This window comes from Neomonachus schauinslandi, chromosome 3 (assembly GCF_002201575.2).
Source record: "Neomonachus schauinslandi chromosome 3, ASM220157v2, whole genome shotgun sequence".
Taxonomy (NCBI): domain Eukaryota; kingdom Metazoa; phylum Chordata; class Mammalia; order Carnivora; family Phocidae; genus Neomonachus; species Neomonachus schauinslandi.
In genome coordinates, this window is record NC_058405.1 from 183,340,011 (window position 1) to 183,366,990 (window position 26,980).

General features: G+C 43.5%; 1 protein-coding gene across 1 annotated transcript in view; it reads right to left on the reverse strand.

Annotated features, from left to right (window-relative positions):
- DNER (delta/notch like EGF repeat containing) overlaps window positions 1-26,980 on the reverse strand; it is a 299,213-nt gene that overhangs the window by 71,274 nt on the left and 200,959 nt on the right. Inside the window, exon 7 of the mRNA XM_021682968.1 lies at window positions 15,400-15,513. Coding sequence (XP_021538643.1) covers window positions 15,400-15,513 — 114 coding nt within the window. The remainder of the gene's footprint in view (window positions 1-15,399; window positions 15,514-26,980) is intronic.

A 26,980-nucleotide genomic window follows, 5' to 3' on the forward strand; every position in this document is an offset into this window, starting at 1 on the left:
TCTTTCCAAGAAACATGTTGCCAAGAAACATTCTAAAAATGAACCAAGATTTTCATTGTCCTGTTTTCTCCTCTGCGTCTCCCTCCCCCTCTCCCTGCTTTCTCTCAACATACATTACGTACAAAGAATTTCAAACTCCACATTCAATCCTAGGAACCTCTAGGCTTTTTCCTGTTCCTCCATCATGTTATAACTCTAAAAGCAATTATTTTAGATAGCCTTTGGTAAAGTTTCGCTTTCTATTAACGTAACTCTTTCAGACCTTTGACAAGTCAATCTATCAGTAATGATCACTTAAGGTAAATGTTCTGGAAAATTCCTCTTGCAGAATATGCAAGCCAAATTAGTTACGGTGGCCAAGGCAAGAGGATTGGAAAACAAAATTTAACATTCTTGGATTCAACGGATACATTCAGACTCCAAAACATGGAGAACAAACAGAATGCTGCTTTGTGGAATATTGTACTATAATTAATAAAAATAACAATAATAATAGCATTTCTGAACTGACTAAAAGATTAACAGATTAACTACACTGGAGAAATAAATATGTGATCCCAACTGGAACCTAATGAGCAAATATATTTGGGTTTACAATCCTACTTGAAGGGCAGAAAATTAAAAAATTATTTAATAATGTTAATCAAAAGGTACAGAGAGAATGATGAAGATAGGGATGTTTCTTGTTTGCAATGGTCTCTTCCAAGTCATACAAACTTCCTATGATAGACATTAGAAAATGCTGGAAAGAAAACACAATAGCCCCAGAGAAAAACTCAAACACGTAGAAACAATGCCAGCAGTCAAGACACTTAAAACAACTCACTGCAACAAGGGGAAAGTTTAGAGAAGGATGAAAGATTAAAGGATTAAAATGGAAAGTAAACAAGACAGAACTATGCAAGAAATCTAAGGAAAGAGGGGCTAATGCAAAACTATAATTTAGCTAGTTGACCATTGCTTCGAATTCCGTATTTGAGCCAATATTTACATGACTCTGCCTGCTGAGCATTTGTTACATAAATAAAGAAGTCAACACCCTTGAGATAGACACATTGTGGAAATCAGACCTTTGAAACCAAAAGAAAACATTCCTGGATCATTTTAAGTTGCAAGACCATGAAGTCACTCTACCGAGAAAGCTATGGAGGCGTGAGCAGTCTCTGCAGTCTTAGCAAGAGGGAGACGGAATCCAGTGTTACTTAAAATCTTAACCCGTCATTTCACTGGCTTGGCAAATGGTTCACAGACCTGATTGCTTCCTCTCCCCTAAGCCCACGTCTGACAAATCCATGGATATTAATAGACTCTATCTTCGAAATACTTCCTGACCATAAAAACACTGTTTGATCCCTGCTGCCACCACTCCAGTCAAAGCCCCAACTATTTCTCTCCTTGTCTTTACAACAGTTTCCTCTGATGAGATTCCCAATTCTGTTTTACCCCTACAACCAATTTTCCAAACCGTAATATTTTCTTTAAATGTGAATATTAGCATTGCTTCCCATTGCTCTTAGAATAAAATGTGGGCTTCCCATCCATGGGCAACAAGCCCTGCGCACTGTGACAGGATGACATTGACTCAATGACCCCTCTTTTTCTGGGAGGTGGCCCCACCGGCTTCCCTTCAGTTCCCAGAAATGACAAGCTGTTCCCCACTTGGACCCTTTCCACATACCATTTCCACTGCCTGGAAGTTGCGGCTCCTACCTGCTTACACTTGATGTTTTAGTTCCTGGCTTTTATTTTTTTTAAGATTTTATTTATTTATTTGAGAGAGAGAGCATGGGGGCAGGGCAGAGGGAGAAGGACAGAGAATCTCAAGCAGACTCCACACTGAGTGCAGAGCCCAACGCAGGGCTCGATCCCAGGACCCTGAAATCATGACCTGAGTCAAAGTCAGATGCTTAACCAACCGAGCCACCCAGGCGCCCAAGTTCCCGGCTTTAATGTTCAACAGGCAGGACTTCCCTGATCACCCCATTCCGGGTACATATCCCTTTCTTATTCTGTATCACAGTACCCAGTTCACTATCTTCATGGCACTCTCCTGAATTTGTAACGACACGGTTGTGTTTGGTTTACTTGTCTGTCATCTCTCTCCCACCCCCAACAAGACCATATGCTTTCTAGAGGAAGAGTCAAGTTGGTTCCTCAGGCTTGAGCCTCAGCACCCAGCATAGAGGCCACTCAGCAAAAACTTATGAGGAGATGAGTGACAGAGGACATATTCTAACAGATTTGCTACACGAGTCTAACAGATTCGTTACAAGGCAACATGAAAAGGATAAATGTTAGTCATTAGCTGTTTTGATTACAGATACATAAGAGAGTAATCACTGAATCAAGATGAAGGCATGAGGGGTGCCTGGGTGGCTCAGTCAGTTAAGCCTCCGACCCTTGGTTTCTGCTCAGGTCATGATCTCAGGGTTGTGGGATCGAGCCCTATGTCGGGCTCTGCGCTCAGCGTAGAGTCTGTTTCTGCGTCTCCCTCTGCCCCTCCCCGCCATGTGTGCAGGCACACACACTTTCTCTCTCAAAATAAATAAATAAAATCTTAAAAAAAAAAAAGATGAAGGGATGAAATTTGGTTCATCTAAGTGCCTTGATGAGCAGCAAAGGGAAGCGAGGAGAAGGAAACATCTCGACTCTCAAAGAGCTTATTCTTCCAGAAAAGACCAGAAAGACACATCTAGAATGATGAGAAAAAAACCTGAGGCTGTCTTTTCTTTGCACAAGCACTGACAAAATGGTTCCAGCCTAGAGTGAGTTTGGAGGGACCGGCGCAGGCTGTCTACACGGGATGAGTCAGTGGCAAAGGTTCTAGAAGCAGCACTGATGCAAAAGAAGGAGGGATCGTCTCAGGGGTGGGCAGGCCAGCAAAACCTCGAGGGAGAGCTGGGTTTTGCACGGAGTCTCAAAGCAAGCCCAAGATTTGGCTGGGCAGACAAGGAAGAGGAGTGATATCAGAGAGGAGGTTTTGGCCAATGTTTATGGAAAACATAATCGGGACCACATTTGTTCTCATTCTAAGAAAGCAGATAGTTAGGCAAGATAAAGAGGAAAAGGGAGAACATCTAGGAGAAGCAATTATGAAGCCCTAAGATGTAACAGACCCAAGATGATTGCATTTACAATGGGACTTTTAATTTTTAAGAAAATCCATTCGAGAGAGTAAAAATAATCTTAAGGACTTTTTCTTTAGCAGTACAAAAAGACAAATTTAGATCTAAGAGAGGAAAATGAAAAATAACTAGGAAATAGAGGAATGTTAAATCAACTTTTCCTCAGTTTAGACTCAACAGATAAAAGACAAAAGAGATGACACTTAGAGCGGATGGGTTACACGAGCAAAAATAATTGGCTATTAATAATGGAAATTTCAGGGTTTAGCCAGAAAGTTTCGTGTTTTCCTTTGGCCACTCATTTATCTAACCTAGACAAACGGAGACCAGCCATGTACCAGGAACTGCTTTGGACCTTCGATTTTAGCGAGGAAAACAGACAATAGAAAGATAAGTAAATCGATATCATTAACTCGCGCTACATGCCACGGATGCAGGTAAGAGGTGGAGAATACTGGGGAGAATAAAAATCTTAAATAGGCTGGTTGGGGAGATGTGAATGGCCTGAGGGAATGATCCATAGTCAACTCTGGAGCAAGGCTTCCCGCAAAGACAGCATCAGGTGCAAATGCCCCAAGAAGCATTGTGTTCTGAGCTGAATGGCGCCCCCTGGAGGACAGTTCTCAAGCCCCTGCTGTGTTTGAAGAACAGCAGGAGACCAGCGGCTAGAGAGGGAAAAGCAGAGAGTAGTAAGAAATGAGGCCCAAGAGGTAGGCAGGGATGCGTTGGCCCTACACCACACGTTGAGTGGAAAATCACCTGCGGTTTAAGGGGCAGGGAGCGAAAACACGGGATCTACATTTTAGAAAGGTCGCTTTGCCTATTGTGTGGAGAACAGATCACAGAGGACAAGAGTGAATCGGAAGAAGTCCAGAAGCTACCGTAGGAGTCCAGAGAGGAACGGGGAAGCCCACAAGAGGCTGGGAATCCTGAGCAGGGACTCCTGAGCAAACCACATAACCAGCCTCTCCCGACATGAACAACAAGAAATTTGCCCTGTAAGACAGAGGATCGCCTTACACACACAAGAAAAATAATGTTTCAACTCTTGGTAGAAATTCTGAGTCCGGAAAAACACAAAAGAAAAAAAAAAAAAGATGATAGGACCTTAGAAATGGGACATGAAGGGGAGACACAGGTACTGAATACCCACCTACCCCATACCACCTCACAGCTCCATGAGGTGCATGTTACCTTTTCCATATTTTGAAACTGAAGCCCAGAGGGTTAAGTAATTTGACCAAAGCCATCTGGTAATCGACAGAGTGTCCCGTGGGTTCATTAAATCCGTGTCCCAAATGGAACTTCCCATCCTCTCCCCTCAAAGCTGCTCACTGCCCTACAGCACCCCCATACATGCAGTTGCCTAAAGCTTTCTGAAGGCTGGGTTGTCTTCCGTGGTCCCTCTCCCCCTCCTCTTACAGCCAGTCCATCCCCTTCTATCTCCATTGTCCCCAATTCATCCCACCATTATTGCTCACCTAATTTACTGTAACAGGTTCCAAACAGAGTTCTCTGACTCTTGTCATCCTCCGATCCATTATTCCTCCTTCAGCCACAGTAATTTCTCCCAAATGCTCAAGTTCTGCCCCTTCTCTGCTAAAACGAATCACGGTGCCCTCCCCCACACTCTTGGATGGAGTTCAACCCCCTTGTCATGGTGTTGGAAGTCCTGCCGAGCTGCCTTCTACTTCAGTCACTAGCCCATACCATCTCTCCATCACATTCTGCATTACAGCTCTGCTGAGCTCCCCTCTGTTCCTCAAACATGGCACCCTCTCTCTCCCGTATCTTCATACATGGTGTCCATGTTCTCTTCCTGGGAGACACAGTCTTCTGCCCACGGTCCTAACTTACTCATCTTGGTGCTGCTTCTCCTTTGGGTCTCCATTGAAACATCACTTCCCTCGGAACATTTCCAGACTTTCCTTCCAGCCCCCAGTCTGGGTTGCGGGGCGGGGGTCCCTCTACAACCACTGGACCACCCCAGTAGAGCCTGGTCATATCCCTGGTCATAGCATCTACACTGTCTCTCACCCACGATCCCACAAGATCCATGAGCCAGGGCCCCATCTGTCTTGTTCACTCCTAGATCCCTTGTCCTTAGCACAGTAACTGCCACAAAGTAGGTAATCAATAAATAGTATGCGGATGATTGTCTTTCATTAAATACATTATGCCACATTCATATGATGGAATAAAATGCAGCTATTAATAACAATGCTTTAGGAAAATAATTAACGATACAGGAGAACATTTGGAACACATTATTCAGTGTAAGAAGCTTATTACAAAAGAGAATGCACAGTAAGATCCAATGTTAGTTTTCTAAAATGCACATAAAAAAAAGAAACTTTAGGGACACCTGGGAGGCTCAGTTGGTTAAGCATTGCCTTCAGCTCAGGTCATGATCCCGGGGTCCTGGGATAGAGTCCCTCATTGGGCTCTCTGCTCAGCAGGGAGTCTGCTTGTCCCTCTCCCTCTGCCCCTGCTCCTGCTCTCTCTCTCTCTCTCTCTCTCTAATAAATAAATAAAAATCTTTAAAAAATTAAATTAAATTAAAAAGAGACTTCAAAGATACTTGCCTAAAATTCAAAGTGATCTCTCTTGGTGGATGCAATTACAGGTGTGTGTTTTTATTTCTTTGAGCTCATTTGAGCATAGGTTTCTCTGATTGTGAAGGGAAACTAATAAAATTATTTCAAGTGTTATATAAAATCCCAGAGTGTAACAGAGCAGAGGATGACGGTCAAGTGCAGTGAGGGGGGACAGTGGTGAGACCAGCCCACGAGCATGCCCTGCTGTACTGTGACCAGATGCATCACTACGTGTAGACTATTTGGGAGTTGAAAGTGAGGAAGGGACAAGGTTCTTCATACAAATTACAATTAAATATAACTGGAGCAATTAGAAAGAAGAGCAGTGGGAAATGCCTTGAGAAGTGGAAGCCTAAGCATCTACCTTCAGCAGCCTTTTATCAGTAGGACATCAGGTCACGGGAGATGAGAACTCGGTTGGAAAAAAACTAGTCAAAGAAAAGCTTATTTAACCAAAACCAGAATATGATAAAGTAATTAACCAACATTCTACTTTCACAGCTGTGTGTGTGTTCAGCTCTCTTAGGCCGGGTCTCTGCCAATCCCACTTTCACATGCTCCCAGGACTCAGAGCCCAGGTCTGAATTTGTTCACAGTAAGATCCAGGACCGCATCACATGGTGCTTTGGTCCAAGTCAGACAAAAATTTCATTCCAGCCTCCTCCGGCTGTCTAAAACAGGGAATATACATATGTATATATATATATATATGTATATACGTATATATACATATATATATATATACACACATACAAATATGGACATAAATTTTGCTGCAGAGAGAAATAAAAAATTATACTTACTTTTAGGATATTTGTATTTCTATCGTAAAGGATCTTGGTTGCTGTTAAAGACAATGATACGGACATTCTGCTTCTGATATGGCAAAGTAAGCCTTTTTTAACAGATTCTCCACAAATAACAACGGTAAGCTCCAGACCAAATAACCCCACGACTATGTGGCTCTGGAAAGTGACCGAAAGCAGACCGCTTTTGGAGGAGGGTCAGAAGATAGAGGAAGCAGCCAGCATGGGGTGAGTTTCCCGTCTGGGGAGCTCCACCCCGCAGGCAGCCTCAACTGCAACAATGACGCAGGGACACAAAGCCGCTAGCGGTAAACCTGCTCTCTCTGCCCAAAGGGACCCCAGGAAGGAGCCTGGCGCAGGCTCACAATGGGGAGAAGGAAAGGGTCCTAGGAGCCAGAGAAGGGATCCCCAAATTCTGTATATGAAATCTGCCCAAGTCTCCGATGACCTCTAAACCATGCTGAATGGGCTACTGGATGGGGTCTGGTCCCCCTTCACTGCTGGAGTCTCACCAGGGAGAGTCACCTGGTTACATTAGTGAATATGGGTTCATTCATCTTGGCTCCAGTTTCCTCCCATACGAAATGAAATGCAATAGTTTTGAGGTATTTACTCACTCAGACACTCAACAAAAGGCTCACAGGTACTTAAGTGCCAGGTGTGCTAAGGAATATAAAAGAAAGTTCAGCATCGCTGCCCTCAACCAGCCTGGAGTCCCATGAGGGAGAGCAGACGTGCACCCAACTAGCTAGTTGTCACGCCAAGTTGAACTTGACCAGAGAAGGAGCTTAGTACAGCAGAGAGAACAGGGACTCCAGAATGAGACCAACCTGGCTTATCTCCTGGGTCCACCGGGATCCTCCTTGTATATTAATCGCTTAGCCCACCGTTCTGAGCACTGTATACCGATTTAATCCTTTTAACAACCTCATTAGGTTGGCACTAATACTTCCTTCACTGTACAGATGCAGAAAATGAGGCATAGAGAATTTCGGTTTATTGGCCCAAGGTCACCAAGTAATATGTGACCAAACACAGATTCCGACTCAAGCAGCCAAGTCTACCTGTGCCTCAGCTGTTAACCGCTAACTTATCCCAAATAATAATTTCAAGGGCCGAACACCCAGCAGGCACTCAAAGAATGGCAGATATCCTCATTGTTATGGTTACTGCTGAGGTTGTTGTGATTCCTGAGGCCACAAGAGAGATGACAGTTGAAATTCAGGACCTGAATTTTTAAGACCAAAAGGTTTTAAGAACACTAACTAATTTTCATGTGTAGATCTGGAGGCACGCCTTAAGAAATCGGAATTCATAATACTATAAGGTATCCCCTACCTCTTCTTAAAAAGAAAAGCAGCAAGATACCATTATTTATTTCTTCATTCATTTGTCACACTGTAGCTTCCAACTGTCATTGCCACCACTGACCGGGACATCAGAATGGTTCCCAGAGGAGGAGCAGAGCTAAAAATGACAGGACCCTGGTCACGCACTGAAGTGAGTGCATCATCCCACTGCTGATTCGAGAAGCAGGCAAACAAAATCCCTTGCGCTACTTTTATTTAAACAATCTCAGAGAAACTGTGCTATGTGGGAAAAAAAAAAAAAAAGAAAGAGAAAAGATGAGAAATATGAACTCAGCTGAAAATCAAAAATTAATCTGCATGCACCAAACATAGAAATTAAGTTTTACTCACACTTGATAAATCTGAACGCCTGCTTTGTTTCCAAAAGGTGAAACTATGGGACCCTTGGACTCCAAGGATCTCAGCTGCTACAATTCCCAAATGAAGTGGTGATTTAGGGATAATGCCAAATTTTAAAAGAATAAGAGCAGTATTTTACTCCGGCCTGGTAATTTTATGTGGACATGCTGCACATTTCTTATGTAAATACATGTAGTTTAATAAGGTCCTCAGAGAGTGCTTTCACCAAAACCCTACATATCAGGATACTGGGGAAAAACAACCAAATCCCAGGACTGTGTAACTCCTAAATCCTTACTGGGTAACATGCCCAGTTTCTGAACAATACACATTATCTCGGAGATAATTTTTATGACATGTGTGGCTATTGCCTGTAAATCCCTGTAAGATGAAAAGCGTTACCACTGACATTTGAGTTGGACAAAAGGATTTATATGGCTTGATTACTCAAAGCTATAAAATGTAGAAAAACAAAAATAGTTTGGATAAACCCTTGGAGCTTGTTGCAATGGGATTTAACCTACGGGGCCCATGGGCCAACATTAAGTTTTAGGGAGTCGTTTAGAGGTTATGAAACTTTTCTCTGTAAACATTACTTGAAACAACGAGCTGGATTTATTGACTCAGCAAGGGGCTCTTAAACGGATAGATTTGAATCAAAGGCTTTTTGGAATAGGGTCCCTTAAAGGTAATAGTCAATCCTCATCATTTTGCAACGGAAAACAATGGCTGGAAGAGATAAAAATTATATGACTCACCCAAAGTGATACGACTAAATCTCCCATCAGCATCCTCATTATCATCATTGCTAATATTATTACAAATTTATAAAGTATGTCCTAACATCATCCCCATTTTCTAAGTGAGAAAAATGAGCCTCTGAGAAGCAAAGAGCTGTGAGGGGGGTAGGTCCAGAATTCAACCACAAGCAATGTGACCCTAATACTCCACATTTGTGACCAACCCACTCCCCCGCCGCCACTTCCTCACCGGCCCCAGACTCAGGTCTCAGGACCTCCGGGTCAGAGAAGGACTCCAGCCGTCCATGGCTCTGGAGTTCCCACGTTATAAGATCTGCATGTCGGACAGTGGAATACAGTGTGGTGTTCTATAGTTCAAGGACCGAAGGAAGCGTGTCCCCTCCCTGGTTGCAATACTCGCCCTCGGAACTATAGTGCAAAGAGCTGTTAATACAGATTCTGTGCATCTGTAATCCCATCAGAAGGCATCACACCAGAAAATATATTTAGACTAATGTTTGTAAAATATATTGGATAAAATAATATCTTCTCAAAATAGTGCCTGAAGCCCCATATTCTCACTCCAGTCTCTGGTTGTGCACGCCCAGGGAGATGCCAGAAAAGTGATTAGATTCGACTCAATGCGATCCTATGCCCTGCCCCGTGCCAATCATCACACCTGCAGAACCAACAAATGGGCTTTCTTGCTGAATGTTTTCATCTCTATTAAGTTCTTTTTTATTCCCTATTAGTCTGTGTGGTATTCTGCCTCAAATTCTGAGGCAGAAAAAAAATAAAAATTGAGATGCTGAAGCAAAGATGATGGCTAGACAGTCATAGTCAGATCTTATTTACATATGCGTTTAAATATATTCATATATTTAAATTTGCATGTTTAAATACCAATAGGCAGTGATGGTAAGTATATATAATTAGGTGTCTTCAGAATTATAATGCATTTAGTCTAAAATTTAAGGATCTCAAAGTTCTAAACCAAACATAAAGACAAAATCAGCAGACAGAGTAAATAACATAGGCAATAAAATCAGCTTCTAATTACTGCTCTGTGCTGTTGTCATTCAATAAGGTACAGATAAGAAAACACTCATGACATTTTTACTTTTGTTTCTTAGCACCACCACAGTCCCCATAACCTGAAACGGCACTTTACAGATGTGGACTCGTGAAAGTTAAGTAGAAATTCAGAGAAAAGACAGAACCTGTTGATGGAGGATAAAAATCTAAGTGTAGGAGGAAAGCAGACAAATTCCAGAAGGAGAGCTTAAATGATCATCACCGTGCACGCCGTCCAGTAGGCCTGACTTTGAACTTTCGGAAAGAGGTTAAAAAGAAGGCGATAGTCAAGGAGACAGATACCCAGGAAGGACTCCAACCTCGGAGGACTTGGTCCAGATGGGAGGGAGAAGGATCCTTGAAGGAAACGGAATGAAGATGAAAAGGGTGGAAAAGAGCCAGCATATGAGTGCAGAGTTGAAAGCACTATCCAAAGGGAAAACCTAGTTTTAACAGCTTTCTGGACTGGGAAGGAATTGGGAATTTCCGTAAAAGGATCTCACTGTACTTGCAAAAACGAAATTTATATATATATAAAATTTATTTAAATATATATATGAAAAATTTTTTTCTAGTTTTTCCCAGACTTAAGAATTTTTAGCAAGGACATTTAGAAGTTTTAGAACCCAACATACTTTTCATTTATTTTACTCATGACTCTGGTTACAAAGATCATCTTTAAAAATAAACAGGATGGAGGGGGTGCCTGGGTGACTCAGTCGGTTAAGTGTCTGCCTTCAACTCTGGTCATGACCTCGGGGTCCCAGGATCGAGTCCCGCATTGGGCTCCGTGCTCAGCAGGGAGTCTGCTTGACCCTCACCCTCTGCCCCTCCTGCTCGTGCTCTCTCTCTCTCTCTCTCTCTCTTAAATAAATAAAGTCTTTAAAAATAAATAAACAAGATGGAACTTATTTTAAAGGATGTATTTAGAGACGGTACGGGACAATGGTTAAGAAGGCCAGTGCCAAGTTGCCTGGGTTTAAATTTCTAGCTATGTGATCATAAGCAGGGTATTTAATCTCTTGTGCCTCGGTTTCCCAATCTGTTAAATGGAAATATTAATAGCATCTGCTTCATCGGATTGCTGTGAGGGTCAGATGAGCTGGGAGACATCCAGAGTGATATCTAAGTGTTGACTTTTATAATTAAACACATTTTTATGAACCTCTTACTAACATAAAATATGGAGCTAAGTGCTCCACGGGCAGGGTATCTCTCACACTCAAAAGATAACATGGGGAAGCACGGCAGACAGAATTAACGCATATAAAGGATTAAATGAAAAAAGAGCACACAGCAAGCAATATTAGGAAATCATTACTAATTTTCTTAGATGTGATCATTTTCTAGATGCACAGTAACGTATGAAGGAGAATGTCCTGATTCTCAGAAAACACAAACTGATTTATTTGGGGATGAAGGGGCATGATGTCTGTCATTTACTTTCAAATTACTTCGCAAAGACACAGACCATATATGTAAATGCATACATACAAAGCAAACATGACAAAAACAGTGATTGCACTGGAGGAAAAAAAAAAGGAAAGAAAGAAAGAAAAGAAGGAAGCAAGTGTCCAGTGCTGGCTCAGAATCCAGAACATTCTGTGCACTTGAGACACCTTCCAAACTTGTCTTCACAATGTGGCTGATATGAGAAGGATCCTGGAGACATAAGCTTTTTAAAGTAAAGTGCTCTATAAACATTATTTTCTACAACCAGCACCCAAAGAGCAAGCCAGTGGGAGGGGCGGCTTTAAAAATGCCAGCCCAGCCTCCGCTCCCCCTAAGAGGCTCCAAAACACGGCAATGAATCCTTCAGAACTATCATTAAAGCCCCTTTTTCCTGGTCCATCTTCAGGGAAGGTAAAGGGAAATCCGTCTTCATCCTTTTAAGTCCAGATCATCACTTTTCCTCTAGGCTTTATCTAGACAGCATGGAGGAATGGACAAGCCACCGGATAAAAGAGACAATCCTCCAGATGGCCAGCTTTAAACTGCCATCTATGGGCTAATGTGTCTGTATTTGGACTTGGCCCAGACTTCTGCCCCAACCTCCGGACTCACACAGCAACTGCGCAGCTGACTTCTTTGCTTGGATGCCTCAAAGGCCCCTCAAACTCAACACGTCCAAAATATAACACCTCTCCTCTGCATTTCTTCTCCATGAATGGCACAACCAACCGGAGAGTGAAAGACGGCACAAACGTGCCCTACTCTCCCCCGCCCTCCATAACCCACCCACCTCAGGCCCCCTCTTTTGACCACTCAAGCTCCACCCTTCCCCTCCTACCAGTCCACATCTACTCCCTGGACTTCTGCAACAATCCCCAAACTTCTCTCCTTATTCCCCCTCTTGTCTCTCTCCAGTCTATATCCATCAATGGTTTAATAGTAATCGTTCTTAGGAAAACAATAATGATGAAGCAGCTCATGTGGAATAAGCACATAACCAGGCACTGTGCTAAGGACTTGACCTGCGTCATCTTGTTTCATCCCGACTATTACGTGGGCAGTATCATTTCCCCAATTTACAGACCAGGAAACTGAGACAGAGGTATGAGCTCACTCGCCCATGACACGGGGCTGGTGAAGAAGTGGCGGCACCAGGCTCCAGACCAAAGCGCCTGGCTCCCCCCTCAGGATGACAGTGAAATGCCCCACCCCGGCCCACAAAGCCCCGTGAAGCCTGGCACTCTTCAGCCTTCCCGTCACCCACTTTCTTCCTCTTTGTCTTCCCTCACTGGTGACGCCATCAACTCCGCCCTCCTCCTCCCTGTCCTCACTCAGACTCTCCCCACGTGGGCAGCAGTCCCAGCTCCCCAAGACTGACCAGCTTCCGTCTGTGCATCTTCAAGGCCCCAGTCCTGTCGTCATTATGTACTTATCTGTGTCTGCACCACGGGAGGGGCCGTCCCAGCTTTGCTAACTCTTAAGTCCCAGCACCCAGCACAGCACCTGGTGAACAGGAAGTGCTCGGCCACCTCCATCCACCAGAAAAATGGAGCAAAAGTAAAACTCCCGGGTCCTACTTCAAGGGGCCAGCCTTTATTACTGGGATGATTTTTTTTTAAATACTCAGCTTTCTAAAAAAATTTTTTTTATTTATTTGTTTTAGAGAGGAAGGTGGGGGTGCAGAGGGAGAGAATCCCAAGCAGGCTCCACCCTGAGCGCAGAGCCTGACATGGTGCTCAGTCTCAGGACCCTGAGATCATGACCTGAGCCGAAATCAAGAGTCAGACAGTTAACTGGGCCACCCAGGCATCCCAGTGGTGTGATTTTTGTAAGTCACTACCTCTTTGAGCCTCTGCGGCTTCGTTTTAACTTTCTGATCAAAACTGTAAAAATAAGCAATTTGGAGTTTTCAAAGCTCTTTCACAAAAATCCTATTTGTACCCAGAATGGCCCTGTGAAGTCTGCAGTATCACCGCGTAGCCCACATTTAGGAGGATAAGGGAGGCGGGGAGTGGGGATTAATGATTTGCCAAGGTCAATCAGCTGGTGACCCTGAAGCCCGCCCTTGCCCATTAAGCACAGCCTACAACCACTTAGGTAGTAACGAGTTAGTGACACTGTGAAAATCTGCAAAGTGCTCTATCTGCAAGTGACGTGGGTGCTGCTTGCTCAGCCCTCCACCCTTCCAACATTTCCAGGTTTTCCCATTTGCTTCAGAGGCGCAAGGCGAGAGTCAAGGCTGGGGCTCATCAAGCACATTGAACTCCATTGTCATGGTAACTGCATACATCAGGAACACATGCCAACTTGGGGAACAGGGTGCAGGGATAAGTAGGCTGGCCACCGCCTCCTGTTAATACCCCCCGAGCAGGTGAGCAGAAGCTGGGGGACAGGAGTCACTTCTTTAGTTCTAGTCTTCAAAACATCAAAGAGTAGGAGATGCTACAGAGCGCAGGGGCGGCTCCTGGCAACCCTGAGCCCTCAGGTCACCTGGGAGGTCAGTGCCTTTTAGCAACTGCCCACTGGCCCCCTGCAGCCTCTCAGCCAGGGGCAGCGGAGGATAATGTGGCGGACAGAGATGTTTCCTTACGCTCAGACTCCACATTTAATCTCCGCAGAGGATGTCATTGTATTTTATGTGGTTGTCAATGTCCCTGCTGTGGATCAGGAGCTTACATGCTGGTTTTAAGGGGAAAATACCTCTAATATCAGGTTATTCTTACAACATTAAAGTTTAAAGTAATCACTTCCATAACATCCCTCCAAGCAGAAATGAGAACTTCCTCTGAGCCCAAAATCATTCCTTGCACAACAGCTATGATTATCTGCCTGTTCCTTCAGATCAAACTACTCTAAAAGTAAAACTTGTTTAAAAGAAAAATAGCTCGGGGCGCCTGGGTGGCTCAGTCTTTAAGCGTCTGCCTTCGGCTCAGGTCATGATCCCAGGGTCCTGGGATCGAGCCCCACATCAGGCTCTCTGCTCAGCGGGGAGCCTGCTTCTCCCTCTCCCACTCCCCCTGCTTGTGTTCCCTCTCTCGCTGTGTTTCTCTCTGTCAAATAAATAAATAAAATCTTAAAAAAAAATAAAAAATAAATAAAAGAAAAATAGCTCAAAAGATGTGGCTTTCCAGATAACTTGAAGTTTCTAAGATGGTATAAAGTTTATTTAAAAATAAAAGCAGGTGAACTTTATGTTGAAATATATTTTATGTGGGACGCCTGGGTGGCTGTCAGTTAAGCATCCGCCTTCCGCTCAGGTCATGATACCTGGGTTCTGGGATCGAGTCCCACATCAGGCTCCCTGCTCAGTGGGGAATCTGCTTCTCTCTCTCCCTCTGCTCGTTCCCCCTGCTTGTGCTCTCTCTCTCTGACAAATAAATAAATAAATAAAATTTTTAAAAAAAGATTTTTTTTATGTGAACTGGTATCAAAAACAAAATTTTGAAAATTTTAACATGTGAAATTTAGAAAAAAACTTATTATAGTTTTTCATTATATTATATTTATTCATTTTCTTTTCTTTTTTTTTAAGAATTTATTTATTTGACAGAGAGACACAGCGAGAGAGGGAATACAAGCAGGGGGAGTGGGAGAGGGAGAAGCAGGCTTCCCGCGGAGCAGGGAGCCCAATGCGGGGCTCGATCCCAGGACCCTGGGATCGTGACCTGGGCCGAAGGCAGACGCTTAATGACTGAGCCACCCAGGCGCCCTATTTATTCATTTTTAATGTATAAATAAAAATCACAGAAATTCCTAGATTATGTCTGATATTCAAACATTTTGTAAACAAAATAGGAGGTTCTCTTGTACGGATTTTTTCTGAAATTTAAAGCTGATCGAAGTAGTTTATGATTTAAAGTGGAAAACAAAAGGGATTCCTAGGCAATATTATTTACCTTCTGGACACAGGCAGGTGAATCCACTGAGGTTAGAAACACACGTTGCTCCATTTCTACATGGATCTAGGATACAATAATCAATCTTGGATTGGCAAAGCTCTCCAGTATAACCTGAGTAAAACAAGATAGACATTTTATAAAATGTGTCACTTCAAAACCACAGTGCATTGCCCCAGGAATTGATGGAGTCCACTGGTATCCACCCACCAAAAACAACAGCTTTGAGCTGAAGGGCCCCCCCAGCCACTCCTTGATCTACTTTTGTTTTGCAAGGAGAAACAATCATCGCAGTTTAGAATCGCAGTTCAAAAATCATTTCCTTTACAAAAGTCTTTATTGCAAGGAGAGGCTTTTCTTCAGCATTAGCTCTGCATTTTATTTGGAAATACTAGTCCGAACCTTCAGAAACGGAGGGGTCCCAGCTTCCTTCTGACGTAGGGCAAAACACGATCTACAATGTTCTGCTTGACCTAACAAAGATGGCCACTTTCCCTAGGTCATCCCAATACCTATTTTTCTTTTTAAATGCATTAGGAAAAATGCTAGGTATTAGAAAAAAAATTTTAATGTACATTTTACAGCTGAAAGAACCCTTCTGTGTTAATGCCATGCCCCATCACCTCATTTTAAAGATAAAGAGATTGAGACACACATAATATTAAGCACATTAATATATTATTCTTAATTTTATTTGAATCACATCCAACTCAGTAAATTCTCTGTGAAGCAAGACTCCAGTAGTGATGTCATTGGATAGTAACATAACCACACATGTGCGGTGAGGAAATAAGGACTTCCATCTATCAGAATGCAACCAAAAAGCTTTAAAAGAAAATTCCAAATTCTTTATTAACCTTGAAAACAAAGCCCTCCAGAGAGGCAACTTTGAAAGAATAATATGCCAATATGTTCCTCTTAAAGTAGAAAATAGTTATGAAGGAAAATCTGGAAAATACAAGATGTCAAATAGAAAGAGGAGTTGCCCTTAGTTCTGTGATTTGAGTGACAGAACTCTTAATAATTTGGAGATAATTCTATCAGAAATTTTTATGCACAGATATTTTCTACACAATTATAATCATACTGTAACATTTTATACCTTCCTAGGATGTACATTAAGTACATAAAAACTTGTCTCTCTGAATTATTAGTTTTGAAAGACTGTCATTAGCACTTGAATCTGAGATTTGCAAAAATAAATCAATGATATTAGAAGAGAGATGATCTGCCTGAGCTTCAATTACCTGCCAAACTAGTATGAATTACAGATTGTGAATGTGGAGGCATTTATTTGCAACCCTACTCTTCCCTCCATGCTTTAAAACAGTCCCGGAAATTCTAGCTTATTAGTGAGTATGTTAAGATGAGTAAAATATTTGTATAAACTAAAAATCTAAACACCAGGACAAAAAGCTATTTCAAAATTGCAGAACAAAGGGGCACCTGGGTGGCTCAGTCAGTTGAACATCCGACTCCTGATTTAAGCTCATGTCATGATCTCAGCATCATGAGATGGAGCCCTGCATCAGGCTCCCCACCCAGCAGGGAGTCTGCTTGAGATTTTCTCCCTCCCTCTCCCTCTGCTCCTCCCCCACTCTCTCGCTCTCTAAAATAAATAAATAAATCTTTTTTAAAAAAATTGCAGAACAGAATATCTTAATATGATATTATGTTAATGTATCTTCAGATAATATAATAATATTATCGTATTAATATATCATTAATATGATAATACTATGTTAATATACCTTCAAATGACAGCTCTAAATTCAGAATGAGGGAGAGCAAACTGTTTTTAAGAAGATTGCTACAGGGCACCCTAGTGGCTCAGTCGGTCAAGCATCTGCCTTCAGCTCAGGTCATGATCCCAGGGTCCTAAGATCGAGTCCCACATTGGGCTTCCTGCCCCGCGGGGAGTCTGTTTCTCCCTCTGACCCTCTTCCCACTCATTCTTTCAATCTCTCTCTCTCAAATAAATAAGTAAAATCTTAAAAAAAAAAAGAGTTCTATAAATAACTTTTTGACTAAAAATAGTAGCTAATATTTATAATAGAACACTTCTTTTTTTCTTCTATACATTAACTGACCCTCACTGCAAACTCTGAGGTCAGTATCATAATCATGTCCATTTTACAAATGAGGAAATTGAGGACTAGAAAGTTTAGTAATTCTCACAAAGCCACACAGGCAGTCAAACTCCCGAACCCAAACCCTTCAATGTATCATTATGCCTGAGGTAACGTGCATCATGTCCTCAACAAACATATATTTAACATGAAGGGAAAATAACAGAAAATGTAGATATAGACAGACACAGAGACAAATGTAAAGTAAACACCATGGTTATTCTTGGGCTTACCAAGTATTGTGTGTGTGTGACCAATTACAAATGGTGGCTTCCTAGAAGCAGGTGTGTTCATAAGACACAGAGTCATGAATCCTGCCCTCAGAAAAAACCAAAAACTGGAACCACAGAATCACACAAAAGCATGAAAAATAGCCAGAAGCCAATTAGAGATCATCTGTAAGGGGTGCATCTGTATCTACCAGACAGGAAGAACATGAGCAGAATGAGGGATTCCGTGAGCTTCAAAGTTCTTTAGAGAAAATGTTAACATTCACTTTTTTTGAACTTTTTACTTGGGTATTTTAAACATATTTAAACATATTTATATGAGACTATTATATAACCCTCACATATCTAGCACCTAACTTCAACAATTACTAACATTCTGTCCATTTAATTTCATCTAGTTCCTTCATATTTTTATATTTTCCCTGTTGGGGCATCTTCAAGCAAATTTCATTTCACCTGTCAAGACATCAAAATGTATCCCTAACTAAAGGAGTTTTGTTTCGTTTTGTTCTTTTAAAGAATACTTTTAATGGCCTCTTTAATGTTTGGTCCCATTTACAAGTTTAATGAAACACTTTAAACTACATTTAGTAACTTCAACAATTTCCTTTTAAGAGCCGCAGTTGTTGGGTAACACACAAATCTTCCCGTGCGTTTAATTCACGATTATCCAATAGATCTAATAAATTAAACCTATAAGCAAGGTGAATCTTAAGTGCTGTTAAGTGCTCCAATATTTACACATGCAAGTTTAGTAAGATTTCAACCTAAGAGGCCAATCCACACTTGCAGTGTGTGGGGTGTTTGGGATTGCCATAAATGGTTTGGGGGGTTCCCACCGGTCCTCTAGTGGTGGAGATTCTAAAGCCTCACACTGAGATGATCCAGTACAAGAGAGTTGTGTTAGAGTTTTGTTACTCAAATGCCAGTAGTCCTTTTCGACGAGGAACATGGGTCAGGGACCAGTCACCGTATCATTGCTTTTGGTTCCTGAGTTTTAAGCTTTCTATTAAAGATTTTTTTAAATATGGGAAACATGGAAATAGAAAGAAAAAGACCATGTGTAATTAGCTAGAGCTTTAACATATGTGTATATTAACATGCCTCTGGGTGCAATATAACTGGAAATGAAACACAACAAAGGAGTGAGAGAGGAACGAGAGAGGGAGGCAGGGAGGCAGGGAGGCAGGACTGGGATTATGGGATTACGGGATTACGAGCATCCTTAGCTGCAGGTGACCAGTTGGCCAGCTACTGGCAATAACCAGTCTGTGGGTCTGCTGAGCTGTCATTCAGGACCTCACGCTTGTCCACACCTGGCCAGGCATTACTGTTGGCCTCAAGGCAAGTGCTAGTTGGAAGGTCCAGGAGTACCATCATTGACTGCATTGACCCTACTAGCCAACTGTAGCCAGATCTGGGAGAGGGCAGGCATAAGACAAGGACCATATAATCGGTTTCTTAGACCCTCAGAGAGCAGAGACTTACCTACAGTTGTCAGACAAATCCCTGATATCAATCTATATATAATACTCTGAACTGCGTATCTCAGGCATACACAAATCACCCTTCCTGTGTCTTCTGTGTCTTTCTTTGATATCATAACTGAGGTGTCAAAACCAAATGAGTGAATGGTAGGAACTTAAATTTTATAAGACCATTAAGGTTTTGCCTGGGTTCTCTCCTCTATCCTGTGAGAAGTTGGTCTCTTCTCTGGGGAAAAAAGTAACCACACTGACCCTGGACATTTCCTTATCCTACCAAAGCAATGCCAGACATACAGAGGACCCTGTGGAAAATGTTCGAGTAAAGCAGTGGTTATGTCAACACAGTGGATAAGAAAGGTGATACGCGGTTATTCTGTGCCTGTTATAGGAGAATTTGCTCTAACACACACGCACTCACAAATGGACATTTCAGGACTTAAAGATCAAGGTCCTAAGTTCCCAAGGGGAATGTTGGCAAGGCACGAAGAAAAGCCCATGTAAAAGCCCATGTAAAGTATGTGGGAAGGGCGTGAATGCCAGATAGACTTCCCTAAAAATCCACAACAGAGACAAACCTCCTCAGGTTCCCAAAGGACAAAAGTCTATACCTAACTACCGAGGCAAGAATCAGTAACTGTCTTCATTTCTTTCCAAGGAACTAGTGATAAGGCCCCTTCTTAGCCAAACCCGAAGCATTCACGGACCCCTTTCCAAATTAGTGTCACAACCGAGTGACGCTTTCACGTTGGTCTGGTTCCAGGCATCATTTCCTCTCACTAGGGCTTAAGCCAGGCTTTTCTCAGCCCACCTCCTCAGCCGTACTCCTGCTTTCCTCCAGTCCATCCTATAATCCATGGGGGAGTAGCCAGAGAGAGCTTTTCAAGACATAACTTATAGGTGTCTGGGTGGCTAAGTCAGTTAAGCGTCTGCCTTCGGCTCAGGTCATGATCCCAGGGTCCTGGGATCAAGTCCCACATCGGGCTCTTTGCTCAATGCGGAGCCTGCTTCTCCCTCTGCCACTCCTCCTGCTTGTGTTCCCTCTCTTGCTGTCTCTCTCTGACAAATAAATAAAATCTTAAAGAAAAAAAAAACGTAACTTATATCCTATTGCTCTTATACTTAAAGCCCTCCACCGGCTTTACAAAGGGCTTGGCACAAAACCCAAACACTTGACTCCGTGACTTAAAGGCACCACATGATCTGCCCCCTGCAGCCCCACCCACCCTTCCCACTGACCACTGCCCTGCAGCCACCCCGGGTCCTTCTGTCCCTCACCTCACCAAGCTCCTTCTCACGGTCTTTAATGGTGCTTTCATGCTGTGGCCTCAGGACCACACAAAGACGTGAGAGGGATACGGCACACGACAAGAGCAGTTGTGATCCTGCCCTCGAAAGACAAGTGTGGCACGAACTTGAAACTGTCATGTAACGAGAAGCTCCGGAAGAAAATCAGCAACAAACAGGGAGAAGAGGGGGACCACAGGAGATGCCATCTGTGGTTTCATCTGTAAAAGCGGGAAGTGAAGGTGGGAGAGGTGAAAAATGAATTACATGAAGGACTAGAGGACCTAAGAGTGCATTAAAGTCATCTCCAGTACCAGGCAGGGAGACCCGAAATCCAACTATGCAGGGAAGGAAGTCCACTACAAACTCAAGGGGGATGACAAATAAAATCAAAACAGGGCGCCTGGCTGGCTCAGTTGGTTCAGCATCTGCCTTCAGCTCAGCTCGTGATCTCGGGGTCCAGGGATCGAGCCCCACATCGGACTCTGCTCAGTGGGGAGTCTGCTTCTCCCTCTCCCTCTGTCCCTCCCACCCCGCTGCTCGTGCTCGCTCTCTGTCTCTCAAATAAGTAAATCACATCTTTAAAAAATAAATAAATAAAATAAATAAAAACAGGTTAAAATGTCTCTTGACCCCAGGGGTTGTGCCACGTGCAATCAACCCCATCTGGAGAGTACGGACTGCTGTTTACTGCCGTTGGAGACAATAAAGGAGAAGGGTGGCCTCTGTGTGTTCCTCACTGACCTGAAAATTGCCCTGGATGCCCAGGTTTTAGGAGACAGTCAAAAATCTCATTCCCAGAAACAACCTCGGTCCTCTGAGTACGAGCTCTAATCCATTCAGGTCAAGAACTGCAATTAGCCGAGGATAACACAGCTCTCTCCTTCGTGGTCCGAGTCTTTTAACCCAGAAGGAGGTACAGCCACATACACAGATGGTGATGTGATGTCAGAGATCAAGCCCTGGCGTCAGCCCTTGGTGTTTGGTTTGGCTAATCTGCGAGTACGGGTGTGCAAAGAACGTCCCGTGATTAGGGCAATGGGATGCATGAGAGAGTCTATCAGACTTCTGATTCCAATTACAATGTTCAGTTGAATAACTGAATAACTGACTTTTGATTGATGAATTTAATTGAAAGAGCAGGCTAAGCCAATATACACTGAGATGTTTCATGGAGCTTGAGAATCACTATAATTTATTTTTATTTAATTCTTGCAAGGGAACAAACACAAAAGATAATTTCAGACAGTCTTCCCTATGCATGAAAGCCACTCTAGACCATCAGACTTCAGCCCTGGTGTCGCACCATCACCTTGCACCCTCTGATGCTACACCCTTCCATGGCTGCCCCTCCCATTAGTCGTGTCTCTGCCCAGAAATCTTTCCCTGCTCAGACCTTAGGCCTCAAGCCCTTCTTTCTTCTTCATCTAGCACTTACCTCTACTCGACAATACACACATAGACTTGTTACCCCCCCCACTTAGAAGGTGAGCCATGGGAGCAGGACTTTGTCCTGGAGTCTCCTGTTACCCCCCCAGAGATCCTTCAAGCTCCCTCACGTTGTATTTATTACCTGAAATGCTTTCCTTCATTGGTTTCCTTTTGAGAACAAATTCCCTACGAACCGGGACTTTGTTTTGTTAATCTCTGAATCCGCAACACTTAAACATTTCCTAGCACAAATGAATCAACTTGCTTAAAGCTTTTGCCCTAAAATCAACTATACCTTTCAAGTCAGTGTTAGTCTCTCCTTACCCAATAATACCAGAAATGCATGGGCAGGGCGCCTGGGTGGCTCAGATGGTTGAGCGTCTGCCTTCGGCTCAGGTCATGATCCCAGGGTCCTGGGATCGAGTCCCGCATCAGGCTCTCTGCTCCTTGGGAGCCTGCTTCTCCCTCTGCCTCTCTCTCTCTCTGTCTCTCATGAATAAATAAATAAATAAATAAATCTTTAAAAAAAAAAAAAAAAGAAATGCATGGGCAAAATGTGCTGGTTACGTTTTTCCCTAATGCACACCAAAATAAATACATAGCTATTAAAATAAGCATGTATTCTCGCAAAAATGTGCTATCTAAAATCACCTTGTAGGGTAGCTCTATTTTTAATGTCTTGAGGAACCTCCTTACTGTTTTCCAGAGTGGCTGCACCAGCTTGCATTCCCACCAACAGTGTAGGAGGGTTCCCCTTTCTCCGCATCCTCGCCAACATCTGTTGTTTCCTGCCTTGTTAATTTTTGCCATTCCAACTGGTGTGAGGTGGTATCTCATTGTGGTTTTGATTTGTATTTCCCTGATGGCTAGTGATGTTGAACATTTTTTCATGTGTCTGTTGGCCATTTGGATGTCTTCTTTGGAGAACTGTCTGTCTGTGTCTTCTGCCCATTTCTTGATTGGATTATTTGCTTTTTGGGTGTTGAGTTTGAGAAGGTATTAGGGAGAGCACGTCTTGTGATGAGCACTGGGTGTTATACACAACCAATGAATCATTGAACACTACATCAAAAACTAATGATGTACTATATGTTGGCCAACTGAACATAATAAAAAAATCTTAAAAATTATAAATAAATAAATAAATAAATAAGTAAATAAAAATCACCTTGTGTTCTGCAATGGGTACTTCCAATTTGGGAGACACCACAATGGAGCAATTGCTGTGCTAAAGCACACCCTGCCCCCCTGCCCCCCGCCTCCCCAGCCAGACTGGGATGGATGGAAAGTTACAGCGATCCTCTTCTGAACTTCAGTCTTGCTTCTCCAAGAAGTGTTCAGCATCTTCAACAGGTGCCCGTGACACGGTAAATCAACAGACCTAAAGCAGGCTTCTTTCTTGTGCAGCAGCCCCCAGCAGGATTTAATTCCCCACATCGGTGGTTCTCCACCGGGTGAGTCCCCCTCCCAGGGAACATTTAGTGATGTCTGGAGACCTTGTCTATTATCACACCACTGGGGCTGCTGACATCTAGTGGGTAGGAGTCAGGGATGCTGCTGAGCATCCTACAATGCACAGGACGGTCCCCTACAATAAAGTATGATCCAGTCCCAATTGTTCCTCACACCAGAGGTGAGAAACCCTGGTTTAGGTCAATGAGACCTTGGTCCTTCAGACCAAAAACACTTGTTTTCCTCCCAACACCTCTCATCTTCCCTTAAACAGAAACTAATCCTTTCAAGGCAGGGAAACAGAACCTTGAGGACATTTTTAAAAATCAGAATCCTTGGGAATATTTATAACCTCTAACATGTTAAAGACCATTTTGAAATAAATTACTTGAGTCTAAAAGCTTTGTTACTGAGAAATTAATAATTGTGACATGCAATGAATAAATAAAATAATAACTGGTTCATAAATAGGTGACTATCGGAAATACTGATCTCTCCTTTTAGGAGGGTTTTACTGTTTCTTTGGAACATTCCACTTTGACAAAGAAGACGGAAGAAAGTTATGCCTTGGGATATGTAATAAGGATGCCTTTCCAGGACAGATGGGACGATTGGCAAAGCTCTAAACTCTAAATGGAGGCTTAGTATTTTTAAGGCACCTGACCGTGAGAAACGATGTCAGGTGAAACAAATCACAAGTATGGAGAGAAGGCTGGCCGATGGTAAAGATGACCAGGCATCTTTAAGGAAACGCATTGAACCCAATAATCCATTCAGTGGATGCATTCCCAGATTCCATTTGGTCTAATGTAGACTTGGAGCATTTAATTTTATACTATTTCGTATTTAAGTAGAAAATATAATTTAAAATTTATCAGTGTACAGAGAGAAAAATGGCTAAGTTCTCCCATGAATATCCAGATGGTTGGAAGAAAACCACATCTTGGTAGTGTCTTTTGATTGCCAGCAACATAACACAAACCCTGCGCCCCCGGCACCCCCAAATCATGGTCTATGCTGGCTGTGCTCTTGAAATGAAGGAAAGCCTTCTACAGTTCAACGATAAAGCACAAGGAAGCATTGTTAGCTAAATGAATCAGGCTATTAAAAAAAACAAGGCAATCGATCAGGTGTTTCTCTAAACATCCTCCTTCCCTGCACAACTGTTTTTGTGCATGATGTTTACCTCATGATTCCTCTACTGAAATAAAAATATTCTTCTGTGTGGCTCTGACTATCTGTGAGATAGAATCTAATTGTTTCTTTGGAGAGCTGTCCTGAAAGCTTCCAAGGTGGGAATCATGGTGGAGCTATTTTTAACATCCCTGGTCTTTTAATAGCCCGGCTGTGCAGTGAGGCGAAGCTGCTGGATTTGTACTGAAAGCCTGATGCTACTGCGAGAACCCACCAGCCTCAGCTCCTGCCCTCGGGGGATCGGAGCAGCGGGGCTGGGGGATTGGAGCAGCGGGGCTGAGGCCTCAGCCCGGAGGCAGAGATGGAGTGCCTAATATTAGCACACTGAAGCAAGAAATAAATAGCAGGAATCTGCAGGCCATCTAGACATTCAATCTCAGAGGCATCCAATTTCAAAGTCAGAAGGCAGGAATTATTTAACAGAAAAAAAGTAAGATCTGCTGGCAGGAGAAAAACAAACACATCCGAACAAATGCAAATACGATTTAAAAACCAAAGGCAAAAAAGGAAGACATAGGTGGCCCATCTGTGAAAGGCAATCAATAAAATATAATTAAAACCGGAATATGCAATAGGAAAACATGGGAGGAAGCTGACGTCCAGCAAAATTAGGAAAATTCATCTCGAGGTGAGAAAGAAAGTAACCACATTTAATAAGCACACAGGCAAGAGTCACAGTGGAAAGGACAGTGGCTTGCAGAGTCAAAGGTCCAGGATGGCCATGCAAAGACAGGCTGAGTAGCACATCAAAGGACTGACTTTGACCTTCATGTCCCCCCTGCGTGAAATATGGAGAATGACAATACCCAGCTTCCAGGATGGTTGTCATGACCCAGTGAGACCCATCCTAGAAGCAAGAGCCATTTCTATCAATCGCATAGTCTTGCACCATTTGCTGATGTTTGTGCAGGCACCTTTCTGAACACGGCACGTGGGTCATTTTCCCTCAGTGTCACAGCATCACTGGAGGGTGGCGCTGCAGATCCCATCCGCCATCCCGGGTTTCAGAGAGGAAGCTGAGACCCCTCGAGAGGGAGTCATTTCCCTGAAGTCCCAGGGAGAATGAGGAATGGGTGCAGGCTGTGCGCTCGGGCCATCTGACATCTCAGCCCTGCTCAGCGTCACCACACCGGGGCTTCTGGAATGCAGCGCCGTGGCGGTAAGCGAGGTGGACCATGGAGAGGGTGGACAGCCTTGTCACAATCATTCAGGCAGCAGGTGACAGCAGCCCGAATCGGGGCTCGGGGGATGGATGGGGAAGAGCTGGGGCTGATGGGAAATCACTGACAACAGAGCAAACCTGGTGACGGTCCAGAGAGAAATGAGACGAGGGGGTGGATGGTGAGGCCTGAGGGGCCAGCCTGAGTGACAAGGCACCACTGATAGAAACCAGACCCCTCAGAAAACGTCAGGCTTGAAAGTGTGTGTGGGAGGTCGAGGGAGGAGGACCCCGTGGGTCTGGGGTTGAGTCTGAGGAGGGGCTGAGGCGTCAGCAGGGGGTCAGGGCCAAGTCCATGAAAGTGCCAGAGCTGAGTTGACAGGAGGGAAGGAAGGATCTGAATTCCAAACACTGAGAGGTGACAGCTCAGCACGAGTAACTGCTGTCAAAGCAGTGGGAAGCAGCAGGAGAGCAGTAAGATAGGAGCTCCCTGGGTGTGGGGGGGTGGGGAGGAGGGCCGGACTGGTCTCGGGAGAGCAGACACCATGCAGTGCTCTGTAAGCCAGATGAGAAGTACTTCTAAAGAGATGAGGACAAAGAAAGAGCCCTGGAAATGAGTGGGAAGGATTCCACCAATAACCCCGGAGAAGAAGTTTCACGATACGAAGAGAAAGGAAGTGTAAGTAAATTGACATAGACCAACATGTGGCAGTGATGAAGAAGATGAGGGATGGGGGGGAGGGGGAAGGGGAAGGGGGAGACAAACATATGGAAGCAGCAGCAAGGACTTACTAAATTTTTGCTTGTTAGGGACTGGATTTAAGATGAGACCTTGGAATCCCTGCTGATGAGAAGCCAAGGATGAAGGTGGAGGATGGAGGATGGCAGAGACAGAGGAAGACAAAAGGCTAGAAGCGTAAGACCCTGGAGGAGCAGAGAAGAGAGAGCATAATGAGGGTGGGGTTCACAGCAGCGCTATTCACAACAGCTAAAAGGTGGAAACAGCCCAAGTGTGCATCAGTGGATGCACAAATAAACAAGATGTGGTGTCTCCATACAAGGGGATATTATTCAGGCATAAAAAGGCACAAAGCCCTGATACGTGCTACAACATGGATGAACCTTGAAAATGTGATGCTGAGTGAAAAAAGCCAGATACAAAAGGCCACATATCAACTAATTCAACTTACATGAAATGTCCAGAATAGGCAAATC